A 26,153-nucleotide genomic window follows, 5' to 3' on the forward strand; every position below is an offset into this window, starting at 1 on the left:
GACACCAATGATAATATTAATTCTTGTTGGCAAGACTATTATTTTTTTCTGCTGTGGTCTTAACTGGTTTACACTATGTGGTAATCATTTAAAAATTGCGTTTAACTATTTATGCACGAATTCTTTAAACTTATAATGATCGAAATTCGTGCATTTAGTTTTACTTGTGCTTCGAGAAATCCTGCTTTTTGAATCTTGAATGATTCATTGGAATGCATGGTTTGTGGCTTAAGAATATTTTACTAGTTTTTTTTTTCATTCAAAGAAAGGTACACTTACAGATTTACATATATCACGAGGTCGGCCAACAATTACAAAACAGGATTTGACAAAGTAGACGTTCCTCTCATGATGGTTCTCACATAAAAACGACTATTTTGGTATTAAAAACATAAATTATCCTACCGAATTGATTTCATTGAATTTAAAAAAATGTTTTGAATATTGAAGGAAAATGCATAACGATTTGATGCTGAACTATCTATTGTTTAAAATATTTACAATGCCTCAATAAGGCACTTCTAATGGTTAACCAAGATTGCAAATGATCATGTGGTGTCGAGTTATGAGCAAGATATATAAAACCAATATTGTTTGAATTGTAAACATGGTTTATAGTTAAGCATGTCTTGATCATATTGAAGCATTTGGTAAAACTTCAGTTTCAAATTACTTGTTTGTCATACAAAATTGAAGGAAACTGATAACGTTTCTAGCATTTGTAAAATTTAATTGTGTTTGACACAGGTTGAAGATGTGCCTTTTCGTCAACTGAAAGGTGGCTGAATGTGGCTGATTGGCAGAACTATGCCTTTCAATCACCGCGTTCAAGACTTTTCATTTTACATTAAGTTGACATAAAGTGGCTGAAAGAGCTTTGCCATTCAGTTACTGTTTAGACCTTTCAGTTAACATTCAGGTTTATTCTGTGTAAAACCAGGCCCCGCACTCACCAATTCTCCTCAAGTTAATACTCAACCTCAAGTCTGAGTATAAACCTCAAATTTAATGTATGCACTGTTCTTTTTTTAACTTTTTAGGTGAAAATGGTGTTAATTGATTTGAAAATTAGTGAGACATTGGGGCCTGGTCTTTTCTATTCACCATTTAACATGTTAGCAAAAAAAACTTGTCTGAACTTCTTTTTTTTGTACATAATAAAGAATTGTGAGCTTTGACACTCAAATTATAATTCACCATTGAAATACCTTATTGTTACATAAGCGTTAATTTACAATGTTGATATATTTTTCTGAAAACAAACAAAAGCAAAATAGCATATTTTTGTTTACCACAGGAAAAGTATATATCGTCTAAAGTAAGAGCTAGTCAAAACAACAGTAACAATCAGTAATCACTATAAACTTTGTGCATGTTAATTCTGAGAGAACTCGATTTACGATTTAACGCCACAAAAAAGAGAACGTTCATATAGATCCTACACATTCAAACTCACATTAAAAATTTCAAAGGTAATTGCTATTTACATTCGTATACATTCTATTCAACTCAATGGGTATAACATGACAACGTTACATAATGTTCATTTAATATAAATTTCAATTGATATTTGTCATGTGATGTAATCACTGTTTTTTTTTTTAAAACAAGAGACATGTTGTATGTAGCGGCTTAATTTACATCAGATGATTAAATTTCATTTTTCTTTCACACATCATGCAATGAACTGACCAAAAGTTTAAATCTCCTTTGATTTCAGAAGAAATTTGATCATTAAATACCTTATATACGAGAATAAATTTCATATTAGCTTGTTACGGTTTAAAAAGAAAGTGTAAACTGTTCCAATCCAGTTGATACGAGTTTGATTTTGAAAACATTCAAATTTTTTGTCAGTGTGTTAGAGATACAATCAATTTTCAATCAATCATATTTTAAAAACACAAATAAGTGTTATTTTTGCATTTTATTTAAAAATGAAAAGAGTATTTTTTAAAGTAGCAACTTTCTTTTACACGAACAATTAAAACAAACCCAAATTAACCGCATATCTATGTTATAGTTAACTTTGATTTCTTATTTTTATTCTGAAATTTGTAGGAAAGCAGTCATGGTGTGAAAATGAAATACATGTATATGAAAATACGAAATATGTGATTTGCTACAAAAGGGGTCATCAAATGCACAACATATTCTCAAGAACAGAAACTGTATCACGTCAAAGGTAAGTAAAGATTTTGTTTTTCCTGTTTAAGTAATCTTCATCATACAATACCAACAACTCAACAACGGATGGAAAAATGCAGTTCATAAACATGATATGCGTAAAGAAATGCTTACGCCAGACCAATGGAACTGGAGAAAACTTTCATTGATAGATTATTTTCTCTTTATTTGCATTTAAACTGTTAATGCCTTAAAAAAACTAAGGGTGCATTACCAGGTAGAATATTTTGATTTTTTTTTCTTTTAATTGCATGCCCAAAGCAACTAGAGACTTATTTATAAAGTCACGGTATATATTTTCAATTGAAACTATATATCGAAATAGAAAAATATCATATAACATGAAAATATAATTTTAAAACATGAGGCCAATAGGCCTTAACGGTCATCCAAGTAGCATATAACCCATACAAAAACCTGTCGAGGAATCTCATATATTCATTTAATTGGGTTTCATTATGGAGTAGAAAAATTATAAATTTGTAATGGCGACTACCTCCCTGCCTGAAATCTTTCAAAAAGAACTAGGAAACCTATAATTTTGGCGAAAAACTTAAAGATCACTTCTACAAAATCATGAATTCAGTTTTCCTTTCAGGTGTGTGGGAGTAAAGAAGATAATGTTTAAACAATATATGCATTTACACTTATACATCTATTTTGGCCCTGTCCTAGAGTCAAAGTCCATACTCCAGGGGACATAAAATTTTAGTACAGAACTTCCTGGTAAACATAATTATGAAGTCAGTTTTTCATACAGATGTGTGAGAATAGAGAAGAAGATTTTATAACATTATATGCATTACCACTATATTGCCATATTGCCCCCCCCCCCCCCCATGTCCTGAACCCCTGACCCAGGGGCCAAGAATTTCACAATTTAGGTAGAGGAGTTAGTGGACATCATAACCATTTATTCAGTTTTTTGCCGGTAAAGAATTTCTTTTAAAGATTTATTTGGCCCTCCCCAAGATCCTGAACCCCTGACACAGGGGTAATGAATTTCACAATTTTGGTAGAGGGCTTCATGAACATCATAATCATGCATTTAGTTTTTAACAAATATATATGGGAGTAGAGAGGCATATTTTCTAAGATTTAATACATTTTACTATATGGCCATATTGGACCCACCCAAGAACCAAAACCCTTGACCCAGGAGCCATGAATTTCCCAATTTTGGTAGAGGGCTTCATGGACATCATAATCATGCATTTAGTTTTTAACAAATATATATGGCAGTAGAGAAGATTTCCTAAGATTCAATACATTTTTCTATATGGCCATATTGGCTCCACCCTAGAGCCAGAGCCCCTGACCCAGGGGCCATGAATTTCATAATATTGGTAGATGGCTTCATGGACATCATAACCATGCAAACAGTTTTTCTTCACATGTATGGGAGAAGAGAAGATTTTACAAAATTTGGCTTTTTTGTATATTTGGCCCCACTTGTGGTGCACCAGGTGGTAGAGCCACGAATTTCACAATTTAGATTCCTCTTACCATAGAGATGCCTCACACCAAATATGGTAACAATTAGCTTTGTAGTTTTAAGAAGTTAAAATTGTAAAATTGTTCACGCAAGACGGACGACGGACGACGCACGTCGCACGACGAAAAGGACGAAAACGGATAGCAATAGGTCACCTGAGTTTACTCAGGTGACCTAAAAATTGGTGGTTACGACTTTATATTCGCGATTTAATACAAAACAGTGGAATCGCGGAATAAAGTACTCGCGTAAATTAGGGAATTTATAGTATTTAGAGTATATAGTTAAATGCTGATTTGAACATTAAGTTTAATGCTGACTTAAATATTAGGTTAACTGCTATCTTGTATATCAAGTTAAATACTGACTTGGGTATTAAGTAACATGCTGACTTGAATATTAAGTTTGAATGCTATACATGTAATGGATTGTTGTTCTACATATTGCAATCAATTCTTATTTTATTCACCGATAATTTAAAATACCCCTATCAAAATATTGTCTAAATATCATTATTCTATTGGTCTTCAGAATCTGATAAAAAAGGAACGACATCAATACATTGTAACATTGAATAATTTAAAAAAATAAACCATAAAATATCGGGCTTTACAAAAAATATGGCTATGTTGCAGCAGAGGTTAAATAGCATTACTCTTATGATAAAAGAACAAGTAAGGAGGCGGAATGGTTAAGAAATACCCGACAAATTAAAAAAAATTGAATGTGATATTTCTGGCTATTTAGTATTTCCTATATCATTATACAGTACACAGAATTTTGCCTCAAGGAGATTTAATAATGTAATAATGACCACAGCCATTGGAGCTTTCAAATTTGGGGAAAAGAGGTGGTGCGTTTTAGTTAAGCAATTACTACATGTCTTTCCTACATGTATTAATACCTGAAGTGTATTTACCTCCCTTATACATCTGTAAATTTGAAGAAGGTACAGTTTCTTTTAATATGTGCCCTAAAATTCAAAAGTGGTTTAAATCTCATGAAATACACATATGCGTTCTTGAACATGTGTGTATATAAAATACCAAGTTATACACTTTTATCTTGATTCAAAAAATGATTATGTATTCAACAATTTGGCAAATTTCTAAGATTTAGTCAAAAATGATGAAAAATGGCACATTTTTTTTATAGTTTTTTGAAGAGGAAAATGTGTCCGCAGCCGTCGCCCACAACAAAATTATTATATTTTATGTGTCAAAACATGATAAAGTGATAATGTGAGTTTCATTATGGGCGACGGCTGCGGACATAGTTTTCTATTTAAAAAAAACTACTGAGGAATTGGTGTCTTCTGCCCATATTTATGAAAATTACCGGAAAATGCACTGTTTGTGACGTCACAATAACCCTTGTGAAAGTCTAATCGGGTAACTATTTATAGATTCTTAGTTTATGAATATTCTTGTGTAGATAAATGTTATATTTCCATTTTTTTGTGATATCTTTAAAAATTACTCTAAAACAGGGCAAAATATGACTGATACTGTACCTTGTATACACAAGAAAAAAAAAATCCATAAGTAAAAACAAATCACATTTATTGACAATAGAAAATAATAATAGTACACAAAAAAATCTGTAAAACTAATGTCATAACAGTTATAGCACCATAATAATAATAATGATAAAAAAATGTAAAATTCAAAGAACTACCATGGTAACCATGGTAATATAATAAAGCAGAAAGGTCAACATCGACTCATACAATACACACACAAATTAAAAAAACCCAGACATCCAATATATAATTCAGTTTACAGAAAATGCCTTTGTTTTCTGTCCAACATTGCACTTAAAGGTAAAAATCATTGGGACATACGTAAAACGTGAACCATAGTTCTAATATCACTGAAACTGTCAAAATTCCTGTAAGTTTATCATAAAAAGTCTTAAGTGTAGATTTTAGCCTGGTTAGTCCATGACCATTATGTACATTGTAAGCACTCTAATCATCAGACAATGACAATTAAATATGAAAAGAAATCAAAACACATGTATCAAAATAAGTAAAATTTTAAAAATGAAAGTAAAGTCATGAAGGACCATTCAACTTCTACCAATTCAAGTTAAAAGCTATCTAAAACCTTAATAGTCTTACCCACACGCTGGGAAATGACACAACATGTAAGCATAAAAGGTTGACAGTAATTAATTACATAGGCTTGGTTTTTCTAAGAGACACATAGACAGACCAACAGTCATTACATACACACAAAATAATCTGAAGTCTGTCCAACCTGACATTATTGTTGATTTAATCTTGCTTTAAGAGGGTTGGATGATGGTGACCATTTTTAGGTTACACTGTATATTTACCTCCTTTAAACAAAGATGTGGGAAAATTTTCAAATGTTAAAATCAAAATGTTAGGATTTTTTATTTACCAAGTAATAGTTTATGGCTTAAAATATAATATTAAAATGTTCGGGTACTTAGCTGACCATCCAGCCTCCTTAATTAAAATCTAAAAAACATTATTTTATGATACTTATTTCTCAACAGGGAATCATTTTGCTTGGATTTCTGTCCGAATGTTCAGAGTTTACAAAATGTAAGATCATGAAGATACCGATCAGGCCCAGGGGCCATAAAACTTGGATGAGCTCAATTTTGATCTCAGTCTCACTTTTCCACTATACATTTCTTTTGTTAAAGTGAGACTGAGATCAAAAATGAGCTCGTCTAACTTTTATGGCCCCGAGGCCTGATGTTCAACAGAAAATATTTGTGGAACACCAATTTAGAATATAAATAATTTTGGTTGATTAAAAGTTGCTTAAATGAAATATCATAGTGAATATAATAACACTTGTACACAATGAAGTATATTTTAGAAGAGTGTCAGTGTCAGAATGGACATAATCCAACATATTAAAAAAATGCTCTTCTGATGCTAGCTGCCTCAAATAAAATAAAAATACACAAAACAGTGATGAAATGATAAAACAAAATTTTAAAAAAAACCACACAAACGGGACAATAAGCTGTCTGCTTTACTTAAGAAGACACGTTGTAAAAGGTGTCTTAAGTAAAGATGCAAAACACATTTCTCATATACTTGTACCCCAAAAATAATATTGGTTATCTACATTAATTACAACATCGCTTAATCTTCGAAACAAGAAGCATTATTTACATTGAAAGTGGAAAAAAATATAAACACTAATAACACAAGAGTAATGTCCCTTCATGACAACCTTTTACAACTTGTTGCAAATAAGAGTAATGTCCCATAGACAAGAAGCTCCACCTTAAACACGTCACTTAGTAAATACTCTTTGTGCACCTATATACTGAAACTGAATACAAAACTCAAAAATTAAGATTATATGATGTACAACAAATTTAACACATACAATAACATAGATTTATAAATATTAATACCTCATAAATATTAATCAATACTTAATAAATATCATACAATATAAATGATTTATAAATAAAAAAAAACATGGATGTGCTTCATACAGTGTAAAACAAAAAACGTATCTAACATGACATTAAATAATAGAACATTAATAAAAATGCCATGTATGGCATACATATATACATGTATATATCATATGTACAATATCTAGAGATTTAGAATGAACACTTTGGTCTTTTCTGATCAACAATTTTTTGTTTTATTACATATGTGTCTAACTTTGGTACAATGCCATCAGCATGTAATCTAAGCTGAAACAAAATCTATATATATAATTCATGGTTTTTAATGAAGAACTGCCATTGGCAACTGTGCCTGATCAATTATTAATTAACATTTACAGATTTCAAGAAGATTGTGTTCTGTTAACGTTGATTGTGAGTTTTCTTAAATATATTGATTAAGTTTGAATATAATAATTATTCTGATTATAGCTTGAACTTTTTTCACTGCCCAACATACACAAGTGTATCAAAGGAAAATAATTTTTTTTTTATTTATTTTAGATTGATTTTAAATATTTTTTCTATAAATATCATGATTATGTTACACTGATTGTAAGTTTTCTTAAGGATAGTGATTAAGTTTGAATATAATACTTTATGTGAATGGTATACTTTCTAAATAGGAATGGTATGCAGTTTAAGAGTTTATCCATATATATATTTTGTATGATTATTCAATATAGAGGGTCCGTAATGTAAGTCTTCTTGTTTCTTGTTTCTGTCTATAAAAAATTCTAGTTATACATGTTTACAAAAATATCAGAACAATAATAAAAGGCCAATTCTCAAACAAAACACAAACAGCTTGTACTTATATATATACCATATATCCGTTTTGGGGTTTTTTTTTCACATGTCACAAAATTTGCAAAAATGAGGGAAATCTATAACAGCTTTAATCTGTTTCAGTCATTTTTTGCCATTTAAAAAGTTTCTTGTAGAAAATGATGTGGGATATTTTTTCTGTGTATTATATCACAATTATTTGCGACTTATATGAGATTGCGAAAAAAAAAGCAAATATTAGATTATCATGAAAATTACCGTATATACAGTATCATGATCATAATATAAAAGCGTATCGTATACTGTATACCAACTTTTATTTGCGACAACTTTATATCATGGTTAAACAGGGATAAACTAGCTCGCAGCATTTTTTTTTTTTGGTGATTAGGCTTTAGCCATACAGGTATCGTTATTAAATTCATTAGCCAGGGATGGGTTCATGGCAAGAAATATTCACATTTGCGACTGTGGGGCTCTGAAAATTTGAAATCCGAAATCTTGGAAAAGTTGTCACAAGCAAATAAAAGTTGTTCTACAGTAGCGTGTATAATATTGCACAACACTTGTCTAACAGCCTGGCATGCTATAGCCGGAACAATAAACTCAGGTATAGCTCACAATAGTGATGTTTATATATATATATATATATATATATATCATAATATCTAAATTACATGTCCACCTCTCTTCGTACTCATTTGCACATATAAATAAAATTGTTTGATCATAAATCAAATCTCTACTGATATTATCCTAAAGAGAAGCAGTTCACAGTTCTACATTTTTGTTCACTAATCAACTTCACTGTTCAGACTTCCTGTAAACTAACATTAAGTTTATGATTACTCTGAATTAATTTTTATGGACAAATTTCCCCACCTTCCTTCTTCACAAAATTATTGAAAGAAATACATATGTATAGTGTATACATGAATATAAAGTGATTGTTGTAAAAAAGCAAGCATGCCAGACTTGAACACATAATATATAAAATCTCCCCTATGACCCAAACAAACCTCGTTATCTGGATGGTCAAAATTTCACTTTGTAACCCCCCCCCCCCCCCCACCCCCTTCGCTCTGAACCAAGATGAGTTTCCCTGCCTCTACATATAATGGATATTCACTTTTTGGTGTAGTAGGTGAACAATATAGAATGGATTGTAGGTTCCCTACTTCAGTTGATTCCAGTGCGTGCTAATCTTCGATGATCTAAGACACCACTCAATATTGGAGTCAGATTTCTTAACCTTATATTGGCCCTTATTTCGGTGATGAACTTGACAGATTAGAGGTCATCTTAACAGTCAATGGCAAGTTATTTTGTTTTTCCATGCACTGGGCCTTGATTATGATAGGGGCCTCCTTCACAGCTAATATGAGTTCTTATTTTATTGCACTGGTCATTGATTTAGTGATGAATTAGATTTCAGGTCTTTTTTCAGTTAATGCAAGTCCTTATTTTATTGCACTGTGCCTCTTTCTGGTGATGAATTAAATAGGAGAAAGGTCTCCATTTTTTCAGTCAATGTGAATCCTTATTTTATAGCAATGTGCCTCTTTCTGGTGATGAATTAAATAGGAGAAAGGTCTCCATTTTTTCAGTCAATGTGAATCCTTATTTTATAGCAATGTGCCTCTTTTTTTGGTGATGAATTAGATAGATAAACCCGGTCTTCCTTTCCCACTGGCGTGAGTCTAGGGGGTCTCCTGCTTGAGTTTTTTGATGGTGTTTTTTAACGCCTGTCTTTTATTACAGAACCAGACCCTTATTACCTCTCGGTCGTAGTTCAGTTTGTCAGATAATTCTGTCATCTCGGCACCTGTAATACAAACGTGCATAACTTAATCCTAAAACCATCTCCCTCAACCAAACACTATAATGCATTTCAAAATCACAAAAATTTTTACCCTCTCTCACATACACTTTCCCCAGATCCCTCTCAAAATCATTGTTCCCAAATTTTAAACACCCTTCTTTTCCAGATAAAACTATTCCAAAGTATTCAAAGGCCTCCTCTCCCACAAAAGCGTTTTTCTAATTTTTTAATCACATCTCGCCAACAAACACTAATCTCTCCAATCTAAAATCCCCTCCCTCTCACCTAACAATTGAAGCTGAACCAAGCTTGTGGTTAATTGAACACTAAATAGTTATTGCCCTGAGTGAAATCATTAAAAAACATGAATCATTTAAACTCTTTTCAAGAACTTAGTAATCCTTATTTTATTTCTTTTAGACTAAGTTAATACAGATGTATAATCAATTTTTACTTACCTGATGGATGAGTATTTCTTTCAAAGAAATTATTCAGAACTTCGAGTGCCTGCGGTGTGAATGAGGTTCGTCGCTTGCGTTTTTTGGACGGTTCGCTGCCGATGAAATCGGTGAGATTCTGGATCCCGTTCTTGTATCTCTCTTCTGCCTCCTGCATCCAGCGTTCCAACACTGGCTTAATCTTCTGAGCACTCTTAGGGGTGATGTCCAACTTCTCAAACCTGAAAATTGAGGAGATTGTTTGTGAAGATCAGGGTGAGACATCAGTGATAGATAACAAGGCAAAATATTTTTTTTTTAAAAACCAAGAGAACTTCATTTTCTTATGCCAAAACTTTCAAAATATGAATTTTAATTTTAAGTTATTTCCCTTTTCAAAATGTCAATTGATCAGCACACAGCATTTGACCTGAAGTAGGTCAAAACTGACTTACCTATAATAACTTACCTAGTGAGCACAGGTAAAATTCAATTGACTTACCTGCAGATTTGACTGTAGGTAATACTGACTTACCTATAAAAACTTGCCCAGTGAGCACAGGTAAAATTCAATTGACTTACTTGCAAATTTGACTGTAGGTAATACTGACTTACCTTTAATTAGTTACCCAATGAGTACAGGTGATACTGACTTACCTGCAGATTGCGGACTGACTATAGGCCGGCCCCTCTGTGGCACTGAGAGCTTGACCCACTTGTGTCTGGGTGAGTCCGAGCGATAACCGTCGAATCTTGAACTGTTTGGCGAACTCTTTAATTTCATCTAAGTTGATTCCGTCCACTGTTGTGCTTTCTGTGGAGTTTCCAACTGTATCTGAAAACAAAGGTTTCCAAAATTGGATTTTACAGTTCATTGAAGAGGATTCAATGGCAGATGATATGATTGCTATTCTTTGAAGAATTTCAATTTTTCTGGGAATTTTTCATCTTCTTCTTTCTATTACTGTTTTTAGGAACTATTAGACATGTACTGGGTAATATTTCATTTCTATGATTTTTTTTTCAACCCGATTTAATTTTTACATTGAAAGTCCTCAACATAGTCCTGCTTTCATGGACTTGTCTACTTTATTCATTTGAGTTCTTAACATTACTGTGGAATCATTTTTATTCAGGCGGGGGGGGGGGGGGCCACGGTTCAACAGTATTCAAAATTTTCCTAGTTTCGGAGGAACATAATTTCGTTGGTAGCAAGTTCTATTTTGTAAATAAATAATAAATAGTCAAATGCTTGTACATACGTTCTTGACATCATGGTCAAGGGGTTCCCACAACAAAAGCCCCGAACATTGGTCCCCCATAAAAACAATGATGATTCCACAGTATATGATATTATATACACATACTAGGTAAGAGCTGGCTGACACTTGGGGGCAGGCCCTCAGACAGAGTCGACACGGATGACTGGTTGTTGATTTTGGCGGACTGGGCATTACGGATAGCCGACTGTACGGCGGACTGCACGGCTGATTGGGCAGCGGTCTGCTGGGTGGTGGCCTGGGAGAGGTGTCCGTTGGTCAGTGACTGGGAATTGTGGGAGGAAGAACTGGATGTGGTGTTGTGGGACAGAGACAGCTGGTTCAGGACCTGTAAAGGAAAACCCACATGTACAGAAAAACTCTCATATATTGTTCCAGGCTTATGGACTCTTAAACCAAAAAACATCTTCAGTAATGAATTCTGAGCAATCAATCTATTCCTTATTTTATGCTCAGAGCTTAATTCTTCCAATTACTATCACATTGTTTCAGGCTTCGGGACTCTTAAACTCAACCAAAAATCAGAAGAGTTAAAAATTCTGACCAATCAATCAACTCTAGATTTTTTATTCTATTATAAGTGTTAAGTTCTTCCATTATGCTGTTATATCATATATCAGGAAAAACTATCATGTATTGTTCCAGGGTTAAGGACTCTTAAAACAAAAAACATCTTCAATCAGATATAAGTTCTGAGCAATCAATCTACTCCTTATTTTATGCCCAGTGCTTGGTTCTTTCATTACGCTGTTATATCAAATTGATGACAGGCTAAGGGACTCTTTAACTGAACCAAAAATCAGATGAGTTAAAAAGTCTGACCAATCAATCTACTCTAGATTCTTTCATTAAGCTCAGTGCCTAGTTCTTCCATTTTGCTGTTATATCAAATTGTACAGGGATTGAAAAATCAGTTGCCTGATTTTACATGTATAATTGAAATGGACACCGGGATGGTATGCACTGTAAGCCAAAAATGATCCATTCATGTTTTAACTCAGCGTACCAAGCAGAAAGTATTCAGTCATCACATTTTGTTTCAGTCATTTAAATAAAATTTAAAAAATATGGTGATGTCAGTTTTCTGATTTTCTGGCTACAATTGTCAGATTTGGACACGTCAGAGTTTGAGATCATAAGCAAGTACATTGAAAAGTTATTGTCTATCCCTGTTGCATTGATATAAAATATAGCAAATGCAAAACTTTGATTGTAGTTTCATATTCTTATCTACTGTCATAATAATAATAGCAGGATTACAGGATATTCCTCATGTTTTATAAGGAATTGTGGTATTTACTGAGACTTATATATGTCTATCTATCCAACATCCAAGTTTGTCAACAATATTTAATTTGCAATTGCATTAATAAAGCATTTGCTGTTTCTCTTTTCTATGTATGCAAGACTTATTTTTCATATCATAAACTTGATTTATGAAACAAGAAGAGCAATTCAATCCAATGTATCTAATTTGCACTAGCATTTGATTTTTCATTTTTCTATCTGTGTATGCAATGTTTTTATATATCATGAAAATGAATTTTAACTTTGAACAAAGAATTAGGTATAAAATAAAACAAGCAATTCAATCCCATATCATATTAGGCTCTTGAGGGCTGAATTTAAAAGGCCCTGACCTGAGGGCCGACCGCCAGGATTTGGCCCTGGGCCCCGGCGGCAGCAGCGGTCAGCAGTTGGGGAAGGTTGGTCAGTCCAAGACTGGAGGTACTACTGCTGGGGGTGGTGCTACTGTGTGCTTGGTTAGATCCTGTAATCAAAGTACAAAAGTACTGACAGTGATAAACATCACAGATGTATACACAAAACTCTGCAAAATCTGATGAATGACAATAGCAATCAATGTATAAGAAAGTTTTTAATAAATTGGATTACATACATGTATTTCATTCATTTAATCTTTCTATACTATATTATTTCATTTTAATGAGAAAAATTCCCCTAAAAAACCAACAGAGAAAATGCTCTCACCCCAAAGATCATAATGATATTCTTTCATTTTTATTTTGTATCATTTTGTCAAGTCAGATATAAATAGTTATATGTGAGGATATCTATACAAGGAGGTTGACTTTATTACAGTTAGAAAAAGACAAAAGTTGTGTTATATAATGAAAGACAAAGTTCAGAATGTTCATAGAGTTAATCATTTTTTTTTTTTACAATTAAATGCAATGAAACAGTAGCATGTCATTTTTTTCTATCTATTGATCATAACAGATGAATTGATTTTAGTATTAAACAATCAATAGTTGAAAACACAAAAAAAATCTATAAGAAAATAGCTGATGGACTAAATTTTTCATGTGTAAGAAATCAAAGCATAATGATAAATTTGTGAGAATTTCAGATTTAATTTATTAATATCAAATTGGAACTCCTGCACAAAAGTTCAACTTATAAAGCTTACCCAAACTGAAATTTGACCTATAATCAAAACTTCAAATTTAAAGCAACAAAATATAAAACATAACAATGAATGTTTAGTAAGATTTGTAAAACCAAAATCCAGCAAAGTTGAATCAGATTAATGAAATTAATGTAGATTTAAAATTATTTAAGAAAGTAACAAGATAGTTCACATATACAACAAATATATCAAGTCAAAATTGAGCTTTTTTCAACTCTTCCAAGACTTGCCCAAAATGAGCATCCCCCCCCCTCCCCCACAACACCTTACAAGACTCATAGCACTTACCAGAGTTGAGGTTTAAGTTGAGTGGTTGAGTTAGGCCAGGGATTCCGCCGAGGTTTGTGGCGATGATCTGTCCATTAGAAGTGGTCAGCAGTTGAATCTGGTGGTTTCCACCCCCTCCTAAGGAGACGGGAATACTAATGAACTGCTGGGCCCCATTACCTGAGGGGTACAGAGTAGGGGGATTTTTATAAATTTTATCAATGAATGACTTCAATTTGATCAAACAAGAAGATTAGGATGATATAACTAAATTTGCAAACCGCTTCTACTGGTACTCAGAAGAAGAAAACTATGATTTCATCGTAATGAGGTTAGATAATAATTATATATAAAATGGAAAACTTTTCAATATAACCTCTGCATTTGCAGATGATTTTTAAATCTATCAAATGCTAGTTTGAATTTGATGCAAATTTTTTCATCTATTGGTCAAACTGAAAGAATGTATTCTGCTTATAAAGGAGTAATTAAACTCTGGCTACATACAAAATGACCTTGACCCCTGACCTGTGAGGAAGAACTGTGGTGCTGCCACCTGGGGTTGTCCAAACAATTGTGAAGGACTGGCTAATGACCCCAAACCTAAAAGACAAAATCATCTCATTAAAATGTGAAAATATATGAATTGAATTTTTTATTAATTTTTTTTTTTTGAAATGCAAAATTTCATGTACCTGATTTGTCGGTATGGGTGTCAGTGACAGAGTTACTGTGGGCATTGGGAGGGTCCGCTGGGATGTGGGACATAAACAGATGGTCAGTCAGCCCCCCGAGGCTCCCACTGTTGGCCAGTGATACGGTCGGCATGGAGATGTTAGGCATGGTGAACACGCTGGATACCGTTGCCAATGGCGATTGGGTGCTGGTTGCCGAGAGCATGACATCCTGGAAATCAGAAAGAGGTTAACATCACTGCTTGTCAGAAGTATTATAAAAAAATAGATAATTTCTTTTCTTCCACGTTAATAAACCGACAACACTGCACATCATCTTAAGAATAGGACATGATTTAATATCACTTATTAATTCTTACCTCAATAAATGTAAGAATTTCAAATTCATCATGTTAACTGTTTGATCAAATTTAGTTTCTGCAAATTTGATGTAAATTTGTATGAAAAATATTTTCACAAACTTCAATAATGAAACTAGAATTTCAATCTTTCTTTTACAATCAAGGATACTTGGAATATTGGAACATATAAAACTATTTTTGAAATCAACAATTTTTATTCTTAAAATGAATAAATATCCCCATTTGATTATAATGATATATTCATAATACAATGGCCAACTTTTTTCTTTTCTTTTTTTTTTTTTTTTTTTTGGGGGGGGGGGGGAGTTGATTGATACTGATAACATTTTGTTTTGACATTTAGGGGTTCCATCATAAGAGTCATTGCCTTCTTGTAAACATGGTAAAGTTGTATTAAGGTCAGACGACACGTTCCTCAATTTTAGATAACTTTTTCCAGGAATTTGTTAATGGTTTACTACTACTTTGACAAGCTTTCTTTCAAAAATATAGGGTACCTTACCAGGCATTTCTGCAAAATACTAGAGCATGCAATTTCCTATATAACCTTCTTGAAAATACACTTGAATTGCTGATATAAAAATAAATTCATATACAGCATAGTAAAATTCACTATAATGGAACTCTATCTCGGCCGGGTCGGGGCTTTGAACTCACGACCTCTAGAACCTATATGCTTCTGGGAGTGAGCGGCCACTGTTCTAACCACTCGGCCATCTAGACACATAACCACATTCAATTAAATTTTAATCATTTTAAAATAATTATATAATTAATATTTTTTATTGGAACTCTTTATTACGAGGAGATACAAAAAAGATTCTCGAGGAACGTGTCGTCTGACCTTAAAACTATTCCACCTATGAAAAATCCCCTCAAATAAACATGTTGTAAATGTCACTAGATAAAATCAGAAGGTATTTATAGGTGTCAGACAAAAGCTGCTGGACTGCTGCTATGCTGTTTGTAAAGTTGTATTGAAAATATACTACCTATAATTAAACTATAATAAATATGTACTTCTGACAATTGTCTCTGTTAATATGTTAACAAACATAAGGTGTTCAATATGAAGCAAATTGAAAATGTCACAATCAACTTTCGTAAAATCATGTTTTCCCCCTTTTCTTGAAAAACACCCCCTCCCCCCTAATATTTATAATGTTTATCAGCTAACCAAACATTATAACTTTGTCCTGATCATTTTTAAATCAATTTGTAATGCGCTTTCCTGCATATGAATGTTAGAATTAATTTTTATAAAAGTCGGACAAAGCCGCTGGGCTACCCTTCTCACTTTTCCTCCCCCTTTCTATGTGTTTGCAATCTATGAGACATGCATTCAAAGCAATGCAATCCTGTTCCTGCCTTTTAAAGTACTCTTATTGATTATTATGTCAAAATGCTTTGTTTCGAAATTATTCTTTAGAAAGCTCAAGATTCATGTCATTTTCTGATATGGATCTAAACTGAAAGATGGATTAAGCACGATCAGAATCTAGAGAGTAGAGGGGCTGATTAATTAGAATCGATCTTATGGCACACTTTGGTCAAAGAACAAGTAATTGTACATTGGTAATCATAGACAGCATGCATTTGAACCTAATGCTTGAGAGAGAGAGAGAGAGAGAGAGAGAGAGAGAGAGGTGTTAAATTTTTTTTTAAACTTTACAACTTTATTTTATACTACTGTGTTCTAAAGCATCTAAACATAAATTGGGAAAAAGCTGAAAACTATTGTTTAACACAGGACTTGGTACCAGTGAAGAAATTGGTACAAATTTCCTTTCCTTGACTTACTGCATGTGCTATATACATGTATCTGTCTCTCACAAAACTATGTCTATAGCAAATTATATCATGAATTATGTTTGCTGCAATAATTTCTGAATGTCCGAGACTATTACACAGTATTAGCTTCCCCTTATTGATAAAACGAAATAAAAGCTAAAATATTGGGATAATTTTTCAGTCCAACAAAAAATCAGACAAATGTGTTTAATTCAAATTGAATTCAATTAATTAATATGTCAAGTGATTGGAGGAAACTTAAAGTTTATATAAAAATACATTTAATTTGTATTTGTCCTCTTCAACTAAGGAATGTTTTAAGTATTCAGACTTGAGTTTGATGGGCAGGGGACATTACTTCCTCTTGCTATGTTGTGCAAGACTTCAATGGAAAATTGAACTGTAAAAATATAAAAGCTGAAGTTTGTAAATAAAAATAACTTAAGAGTTTGGTATATACTTCTGTTGTCAATCGGTTGGAAAGTGGCAAAACAAACAATTTTTTAATGTGGACAAGGAGTTATAGCAGAAAGCCAGTACACAAGTGCTACAGTGGGAGTGTAAAGGAATGCAATCTCAGTAAGACATCTGTATCATCCGGGAGTGTGTGACCGAAGATGGTATTGATTTTATTTCATGGAAAAGCTGGAGGAATTCTGAATGTCTGAGTCGTGGAATCAATATATCCGATCCTGCACTGGAATCTCCTAAAACAATCTGTCTGCAGGGTCTCTATACACAAAACTCAGAACATTGCAAAACTAATACAGCTCATTTATCAACCATCAAGAATTATCCACATACTTCAAATAATGAAGAATCATCTGAATCCAGGTCCAAACTACACAACTTAAAACATCAGCTTCAAATTGAATGGACTTCTAAATTCTCAAAATCATGATTTTTTTTTAAAAACAAAAATATTTAAATCTTTCAAAAAAATGTTATTCACCATATCAACTTGGATATTGTTGATAAAGATAAGACAATATGGTAACAAACTTCAATTATATTTTGAATCATACTCTACAGTTCATATATCATATGACTTGATGACAGTGTTAAAACATTGCAAAGAACTTGCAATAAGTTCCTGTTCTGTTTTGACAACAAAAATAAAGTTGATGCCAAAACACAATAAACAAAAACTTTTACGTGTTGGCATGTTTATATATACTTTTCTCAGTATTCCCAAAATTTAACAAGTTATTTAAATTCTAATAACCCTGATCCAAGTAACAAAAGGTGGTGAATTCTTTACACATTGTTGGGTTGAATGGGAAATACATGCAAAACTGCAGTAAAGTGATTCTTTAAAATTATTCATTCATTTCTTCTTAGAATTTGAATAAATGAATTTACAGCATGTTTCCTACTTTACAATAATATATATATAGCACCTCACTGCCACGTTGGTTATCAGGGAAAAATTTGTAAATAATTGGGAATAAGAACTTTTCCACTCTAATTCAACCAAATCATATCAAAGAACATTCAAACTGAAACCACTGTTAAACGGTAAACCCAAATCCTTTTATTCGAATGAAATAATATTGAAAATCCCATCAACGTTTAAAAGCAAGCATGATAAAATTAAGAAAAACACAAGCCTATTAAGTATGTTAAGAAATATTTATAACATTACATTAATCATGTTATTATTACAGAGTACAGATTTGTAACAAGAAAAAAAACTTTAAAATTATGAATTTCCCAAAAAATCTCAAATAACATTACTTTGCTGATGTTTGTGAAATAACTTGGCAGAAGAAGAAGTACAGGAAGCATGGAAATATCCTGCAACATTCCTATACTGACAGTATACTGAACATTGTAAATACCTGGCAGTGAATTCTATGCTGCGGTTCCTCTCCATCCGACTGTAATATCCACAGACAAATGCCACATTCGGATGATCGGCCATCTTAGCACACACAATATGAACATCCCAGTCCACATTTATATACCAAATTTATCAGAACATAATCACCCATCTCATTACAGAGTCTCAATTATTTTCATTTCATTTTCATTTTAAATGGTCCACATCAATATCTTAATTTATATATACATAATAAAGCCAGCAAAAGAGCCGTCATAGTTACACACTATACAGGGTATATATGTTCTGTACTTAGTAGTGAGATAAGATTTGATGTCCCCAGTTTGCACCTTGTAATCCTTTGAGTATCTTCGGAAGAGAGAGAAAGTGTGAGTGTGTGTATGATGATGTTAATAGGATGATAATGCCCAGTCGGCTCCAATATTAACATAGATTTTTCTAATGAGCTACCTTGCACACCTGTTTAGAAAATGCTAAACAATGTACATACATCACATAAATAATACCTCACCTGTGGTGGCAGTGAGCTTCACAGATGGACTCACTCTTACAGCACACGAGTGCTTGTCAGGGAAGAGGCACTTTCACCAAGCAGAAATTCACAAAAGAAATAGAGGAGTTTTCATGTTTTAGATACTTTTGATGGAGCTTGGGAATTTAACTGAATCAAACTGTGAAGACTTATATTTTTGAGAGAATGGGAGGGAGGGACAGAAGTTGTTATGGGGGGACCCTGAGCTACAGAAGTGTTGGAGCGGTAACTGACCTGTTTGATGATGGCGGTCTGAGCCAGCTTTGCGGGGTCGGGTTTGGTCTCCCCGTTGAGTGACTCGGTCACGGTCCCTTCATCATTGGAGTCCCCATCCATGCTGTCTCCCCGGTAAGATAGGGAATCCTCGGGGGGGACTACCACTACGGGCGCCACGGTTACGACCTCTGATCACACACACGCCGACCTCCCTGCGTCACTGTCCACCTGTCTGTCCGTTCACTGGGTCTGTTTTTCTAGCACCAAGTTGAAGTTTTTTCGAAATTTAAAATTTGCACTAAAACTTCTCCTTCTTCATCACATGGAAAATCCAAATTGTGTATGCTTCACAGCCCATTTAATCTACAAAGGTATAAAAAAAATATTAATTTTTTTTTAAATTTCAAAAAATCAAAGGTTTTGAAAAACTCAACAAAAAACACAAAAACAAAAACTCTTTCCAAAATCTACAACTATTAGTCCTTGGAAAAAGATGAAAAAAAAATTATCAATATCCAATAAAAATAATTGCAAGAATACCCCTTAAAAAAGTTCACGAAAACTTTTAATTAATTCAGAATTCTGAGTCCTCATTAAGCATTGAATTGTAATAAGTAGTCGCTGATTACGATATTATGATGAGATGACGGGTTAGTCCAGCATACATCAGAATTATAATGACACTGTGGCACAGCACTGCTGCCTCAGAAATCCAGCCCGCGTTCTATTGGACCAGCTGAATAACATTATAGTCTATTCCCAGAGAGAGAGAGAGAGAGAGAGAGGGACAGAGAGAGAGAGAGAGAGAGAGAGAGAGAGAGATGAATGTCTTGTCACTTTAGGTGGTATTTAAGGAGCTATTATAGTAAACATTTATATATTTCAAATCTGTTCAAGTCTATATTTGTCTCAATGTGATATAGATATCTCGACTACAACATATACAGAGAGTGAGAGAAAGAAAGAGAAAGCTTATCAAAAAGAGAAGCTTCAGAATTTGTTACATTTTTGTCTATCAAATATGAAAGAGTATTTATTATCATAAAAATATAAATTTTATTACTTTTGTCAAGGAATATATATATCTGGTGATAAACTATGCTGAATAAATCTTTCCTTTAATATTGGTAGCATTCAAATACGACATTTATTACATGAGTATTAATTATCATAAGACAAAATTATATGGCACCAGGAGAATCCCCATATTCTCTACCATCTTCAAAGCAACAACTGTCTAATGGAAACCTGCAATTATCCTACAGCAAGCCTAGGTCTGTGTGATGAATCAAGTAAAATTCCTCATATCCAGCTCAAATCAAAAACCCTGTGCTATTGATTTTTTGTCGTGGAATGCATTTTCATTGCTTTTTCTTTGATCGGAAAACTCATCCAGGCTTCATAAATGTACATAAATTAGACAATCAGTTCGTAATTAGTGTCGGGACTGCTGGCATTGTGCAAATATTCTGAATTATTGATCTCTCTTGGAGGAGAGACATAAATTGCTGCATTTAATCATGTTGCAATATTCCTGAATCCTTAACTACCGAATAAGAGACTTGAGGAGAAAATTAAGCCTCTTCCTTTTAACTCTCCGTCTCCATTAATTTGCTTCTTTTACCCCCGTTTCTGTACTCCTTTGCTAAGATAGATAGTCTAGAAAAAATACTGACTTGGTTTCTATTCCCCGTCCTTATACGACAAAAGTTAATGAGTGGATATAGTACAGAGCCAGAATAGAGTACCTAAAATCAATGATTGCACAACCCGCTATCTATAAAAGGAATCTTGACACCTGAAATGTATAAATACCCACAATGATAATTAGCGTCAAGAACAATAACCACTGCTAGCAATTCTCTCTGTTAGTCCAACATTATCATAATTATGTTCCAATTAATAAACATAATTTTTCAAGATCCAATTTATTTAACCCCATATTTTTTTGTTAAATCATAACCCTTTTTTTTAATTCATCTGCAACAACCTAATGCTTTTTATCTGAGTACCCCTTAGCTGACCCCCTTTTATACTACAATTCCCCCTTAAAGGTCCCCACACCAAATGAGCTCCAGTAATGGTATTGATTGGGATGCTTTTCAATACTAATACACCCCAGCTCTATAAATCTCCTGAGACACAGCTTCGTATTGATTATTCCTACCAATATTATGCAGAAATTACTAATCAGGCCACACAAAGGGGACTCACAGACTGTGCTTCCGCAATTTTTATTATTATGAGACAAGGTTTTTTCAGGTCTCTCTCTCGATCTCTCTGTTCTTTTTCCTCTTCAATAATTCAGTCTCGGTTTGAAATGAATCACTGGTTACTATGGCAACAGATAGCAAGAGACTTCCAGGCATTCATCATACATATTGAGTACAATCTGGGTACTATACCAGACTTCAGTAGAAATTTCTGTTTACAATAGTCACAACACAAACTGGTGTACCGTAAATCTAATAATTTATAACTGATAAACCTACGTTTGATTAATTCCAAAAATAGTGCAAAATATATTTCCAAATCTGACATTTTCAATATTTTCTTCTATATTGCATCCAATCTTTGCAATGGCACACAACTACGTAATTGATCATATGAAGCTCTGAAAAAGATCCATGATTCTAAAATTTGTAATAGGATGCAATACTTTTTTGCTTTCGTGATGGAGATGCAAGATGTATTTTTAAGATAATGAAATATTTCTACAACTGCAGGGATTGGTCAATATACATCAAATGTCAGATTACAAGGTTCTGGGATACAGAGGTTCCACTTTATCACCAAATAAATTCAGCAGATGATGTTGCTCCTACATCCTGTAAACAGATTTTTTTAGAGGAATACTAGAGCTCTGTGAAATCATAAAAATTTAAAGTAGCTCAATTTTCGTGGTATTCGTGGATAGCCCTCCCCCATGAATTAATTGACATCCTCGAAGAAAACAAATTAAGAGAGAGTTATCTTTCAAACTGAATCTGAAAACTGACGCATCCACAAAATTACATCTCCAAAAGAATAATCAAATAACCAACAATCCACCAAAAATTTGCCCCCGCCCCTCCAATTAAAATGATTTTGATTTTGATTAGATTTAAATTCAACAGTATGTTGCCAGTGATAACACTGAAATTTTAAGAGAAAAGTATATGCATGTAATTTAAAAATTTATTGGTCAGACTTTGTAAATCAGTGAATACCTGCCAGCATATCTCAAGTTTGTTTGTGACTGGCACCTTTGTTTAAATGAATTGCCATATTTTCTGTTTTAAAAACTGTACACATCCAGGAACACATCACCAGTCTGAGCTGATTTGTGAAACTTATACACACAACTTGCTGAAGATTCATATTTTTGTTTGAATATATGTTTATTCAACTTTCACATTGACCAAAGTTATTTCCCTTTGTTGGGTCAATTTCAAGTCAATCCAGAGTTTTGTATGGACCACTATTTCTGTAAGAAATCTTGAAGCAAGCAGCTATCTTATATGTAGTTAGTCATATTGTCAAGGGTTAAACCTGACAGGTATGAAAGAGTGCGTGGTCATCCCAGCTCTTGATTATCATTGCCACCTATGATGCTTAGTGTGCAGTCATCCCTGCTTGTTTTGGTGTTGGTTAAAGCAATATGAGCTGCAATTTTCATGTGAAATTTTTTTGGAAGAAAATGTTATTTTCTACTAAAATGACAAAAAATATCATGGTTTTAAAATTTTTGTTAGCTCCGTTTTTTGTGGGAAAACACATTAAGAAGCCTTAATTGGAGCAAAATTTAATTATTGTCGTCCTGTACAAAAATTGATCTGCTATATATTCCTTATAAGTGAAATCTTTCTCCTGACAGAAATTAATGATTTTTTCAAATCTTATTTATCATAAAAGTTTAAGTTACAGACAGACTTATCATACTAGCAGGTTTTTGCACCAAAATAAAATTCTAAAAAATACAGCTCATATTGCTTTAAGTTAAATCCTTTCCCTAGCCATCAAGGGGCAGAGTGCCAGTGCGTATCTCCGGTTTCCGTGGTTCTTTGCGGATTCAGTGATTGACTCTCCCTGGATGGGACACCAGTCTATCACAGGTTAACCCCCAGCATAAGGCGGTAACCAATTCCAGTTGGTTGGACTGAGAAAATGTAAGTAAACTGCCCTGTCTGAGGACAAAACACACAACACCAACTTGTCCAAGTGACCACTGTGGGGTTTGAACCAGCAAACTTTGGGTAACTGATCTTACATCAATGACCACTGATCCATGTGTTTCATTAAGTGTCTTGTATCTGTTGAGATTGCGCATGTGTGCAGACTTCCAACATTGTCCCTGTATATATAAATGCAGGCACAGTGCATACATGTAAGTCTGCACTTGTAAATATTTGCAGCAATCTGGGCTATCCCATTCTATCTCAGGTATGGGTCTGCAAGAGAATACGGGCAGTGATCCCCTTTCATGTGTAACAGAATGGGAGAAATAATAATGGACCAGACCAGGATTTGAAGCCTGGCCCAGATAGCTCAGTAGAGCACCTGACTAGAGATTTAGGGGGCCTAGGTTAAAATCTAGGTCTGGTTTGTTTTGCTATTTCTCCCATTCTGTTACACATTTGGTGCTGTGCTAACCGCTGGAACTGACAGGTAAACTCATGCCAAAGGAAAGAACCTGGGGATGTATCTTCAAGGGCGATGGTCATTTGCAGAGGGGCAATGTGATGATCAGACCGATTTGAATATCAGCACCAGATAGCTCAGTTAGTAATTTGGTAGAGCACCTGACTAGAGATTCAGGGGGCCTTGCTATGGGTTAAAATCCCGGTCTGGTCCGTAAATATTTCTCCCTTCCTGCTACACATGTTACAATCTGTTAAATTACCGGTAAATGTTCTCGTCAATATCTCAAGCAAAAAAGAAATGTCATCTCAAATGACAATGAAAAAATCAGGACATTGATAATGTTGATTTCAGTTATATTTTCAAAGATATGTGTATTTTTGCATTTAATCATTAGAAAGTGACAGAACAGTAACAGGCTATATATAGAAAGGCATGGGACCTGTTTCAAATCTATAACTTTTTTGTTGAATTTTGACGTACTCCAGATTCAGCCAAAACAGCAAAACTTAGAATTGGTGACCACTATAACTGCAAGGTATACTTTCATGCATTTAATGTACGGTACTTAAATATACATTACCATGATTACAAACTTAATTGTTTTCAAATATAAATTGACAATCAAATAAATGGTGACAGCTAAACTTGAATTTTACAGAATTTATATATAGATAATCTGATGTGCAAAGGATGAAATGTTCAATTTAAAATTCCTATATAAATATTCAGAAATCTGACTGTTAATGCCACCCATTTATTCAATTTACCACAATATGTATATACCAAAAAAAAAAAACAAATAAAAAAATACATCAAAAGAAATCTTTAAAAAAAGCTACAATATATTTTCATTGTAATGAATAAAAAAATGTTATGAATGATGAAGGTTTCTAGCTTATATTTGAGAGAATTTGGAAACAAAAATTTCAATGGTCCTATATCTAATTGGCACAAGACCAATATCATATATCAACATGATCAAAATATATTAATCATGACTCCCAATAATAAATTATCTTATGAGGAGGAGAGGTCTATATATTATGATAATATTTTCTTATTTTCCAGGAAATGCCACGCGATTTATCACCATCGCCTAACATTATGGAGATTTTTTTTTCTAAAATCGCCGGTGTTTCAGCATCAGCAACCAACTTCGCATCCAGCCATCTTTGAAAAATCACAGACAAAAACAATCGATTTTTTTCCGCCGATTTCGGTCCAAACAAAGAAAACATACAATATATGTTTGTATCAATTCTTATGAGTAAATATATACTTAATATATTATCCGTACTTATAAATTATGCTAATATTTTTTCATAATATATGAAAATGCATCTTTTTCCATCGCAAAATTACCTACCGTGGATATTTTTACACATCACTAAAATTGACCTACCTTTTTGACAAACACTTCGTAATCTTCATCTCCGACGGTTCAATTATTTTGACATTTGCAAATATAATCATTAATTTATGCCGGGAAAACGTATCTATTATAAATTATGCTAATGAGTCGTCTCTACATAAATATTACAACGACTTCGTACTGTGCTGACCCGAAAAAAGTAGTCCCAGTTTTCGGTCTTGATGCTAAATTTGGAAACAACTCTATCCTCGGCTATCAAATTTCCCCGAATTACGTCATATTCCTACAAGCGGTGCTTTTACTTTTGCGGGAAATAGAGGGCAACAGACAAAGCCTTTCGCTGAATTATTTAAAACTTGACTACAGTTTAAAGTTGCATTTAAAATTAAATTTGGTTATTCTTATAAGTAACATTTACAATTGAAAATGACATTACAAAATATATTTAATCCCATTCCACCCTGTTCACTCAGTTCTCCCCTGATGAGATTTATACACAAAACAAAAGAGTTCCAAATAATACTCTTGGTTATTTTTTTCCTTAAACAAATGTCTTTG

At 33.3% G+C, this 26,153-nt stretch overlaps 1 protein-coding gene across 4 annotated transcripts; it reads right to left on the minus strand.

Moving 5' to 3' along the window:
- Nucleotides 1-5,664: 5,664 nt before the first annotated feature.
- Nucleotides 5,665-26,051, minus strand: LOC128162722 (POU domain, class 6, transcription factor 1-like). Of its 4 annotated transcripts, none has more exons than XM_052826009.1 (10): nucleotides 25,626-26,051; nucleotides 19,619-19,963; nucleotides 14,857-15,067; nucleotides 14,690-14,764; nucleotides 14,183-14,341; nucleotides 13,104-13,234; nucleotides 11,551-11,791; nucleotides 10,841-11,018; nucleotides 10,205-10,425; nucleotides 5,665-9,749 (listed from the first exon to the last, which is right to left on the minus strand). In XM_052826009.1, the coding sequence occupies exons 2-10, from the start codon at nucleotides 19,718-19,720 to the stop codon at nucleotides 9,625-9,627; spliced, it is 1,443 nt and encodes a 480-aa protein (XP_052681969.1). In that variant the 5' UTR covers nucleotides 19,721-19,963; nucleotides 25,626-26,051; the 3' UTR covers nucleotides 5,665-9,624. The 4 variants fall into 4 exon arrangements, with proteins under 4 accessions (XP_052681969.1, XP_052681971.1, XP_052681970.1 ...); XM_052826011.1 differs by lacking the exon at nucleotides 25,626-26,051 and adding an exon at nucleotides 20,230-20,639; XM_052826010.1 differs by lacking the exon at nucleotides 25,626-26,051 and adding an exon at nucleotides 20,141-20,639.
- Nucleotides 26,052-26,153: the final 102 nt, after the last annotated feature.

Source organism: Crassostrea angulata, chromosome 9, assembly GCF_025612915.1.
Source record: "Crassostrea angulata isolate pt1a10 chromosome 9, ASM2561291v2, whole genome shotgun sequence".
Taxonomy (NCBI): Eukaryota; Metazoa; Mollusca; class Bivalvia; order Ostreida; family Ostreidae; genus Magallana; species Magallana angulata.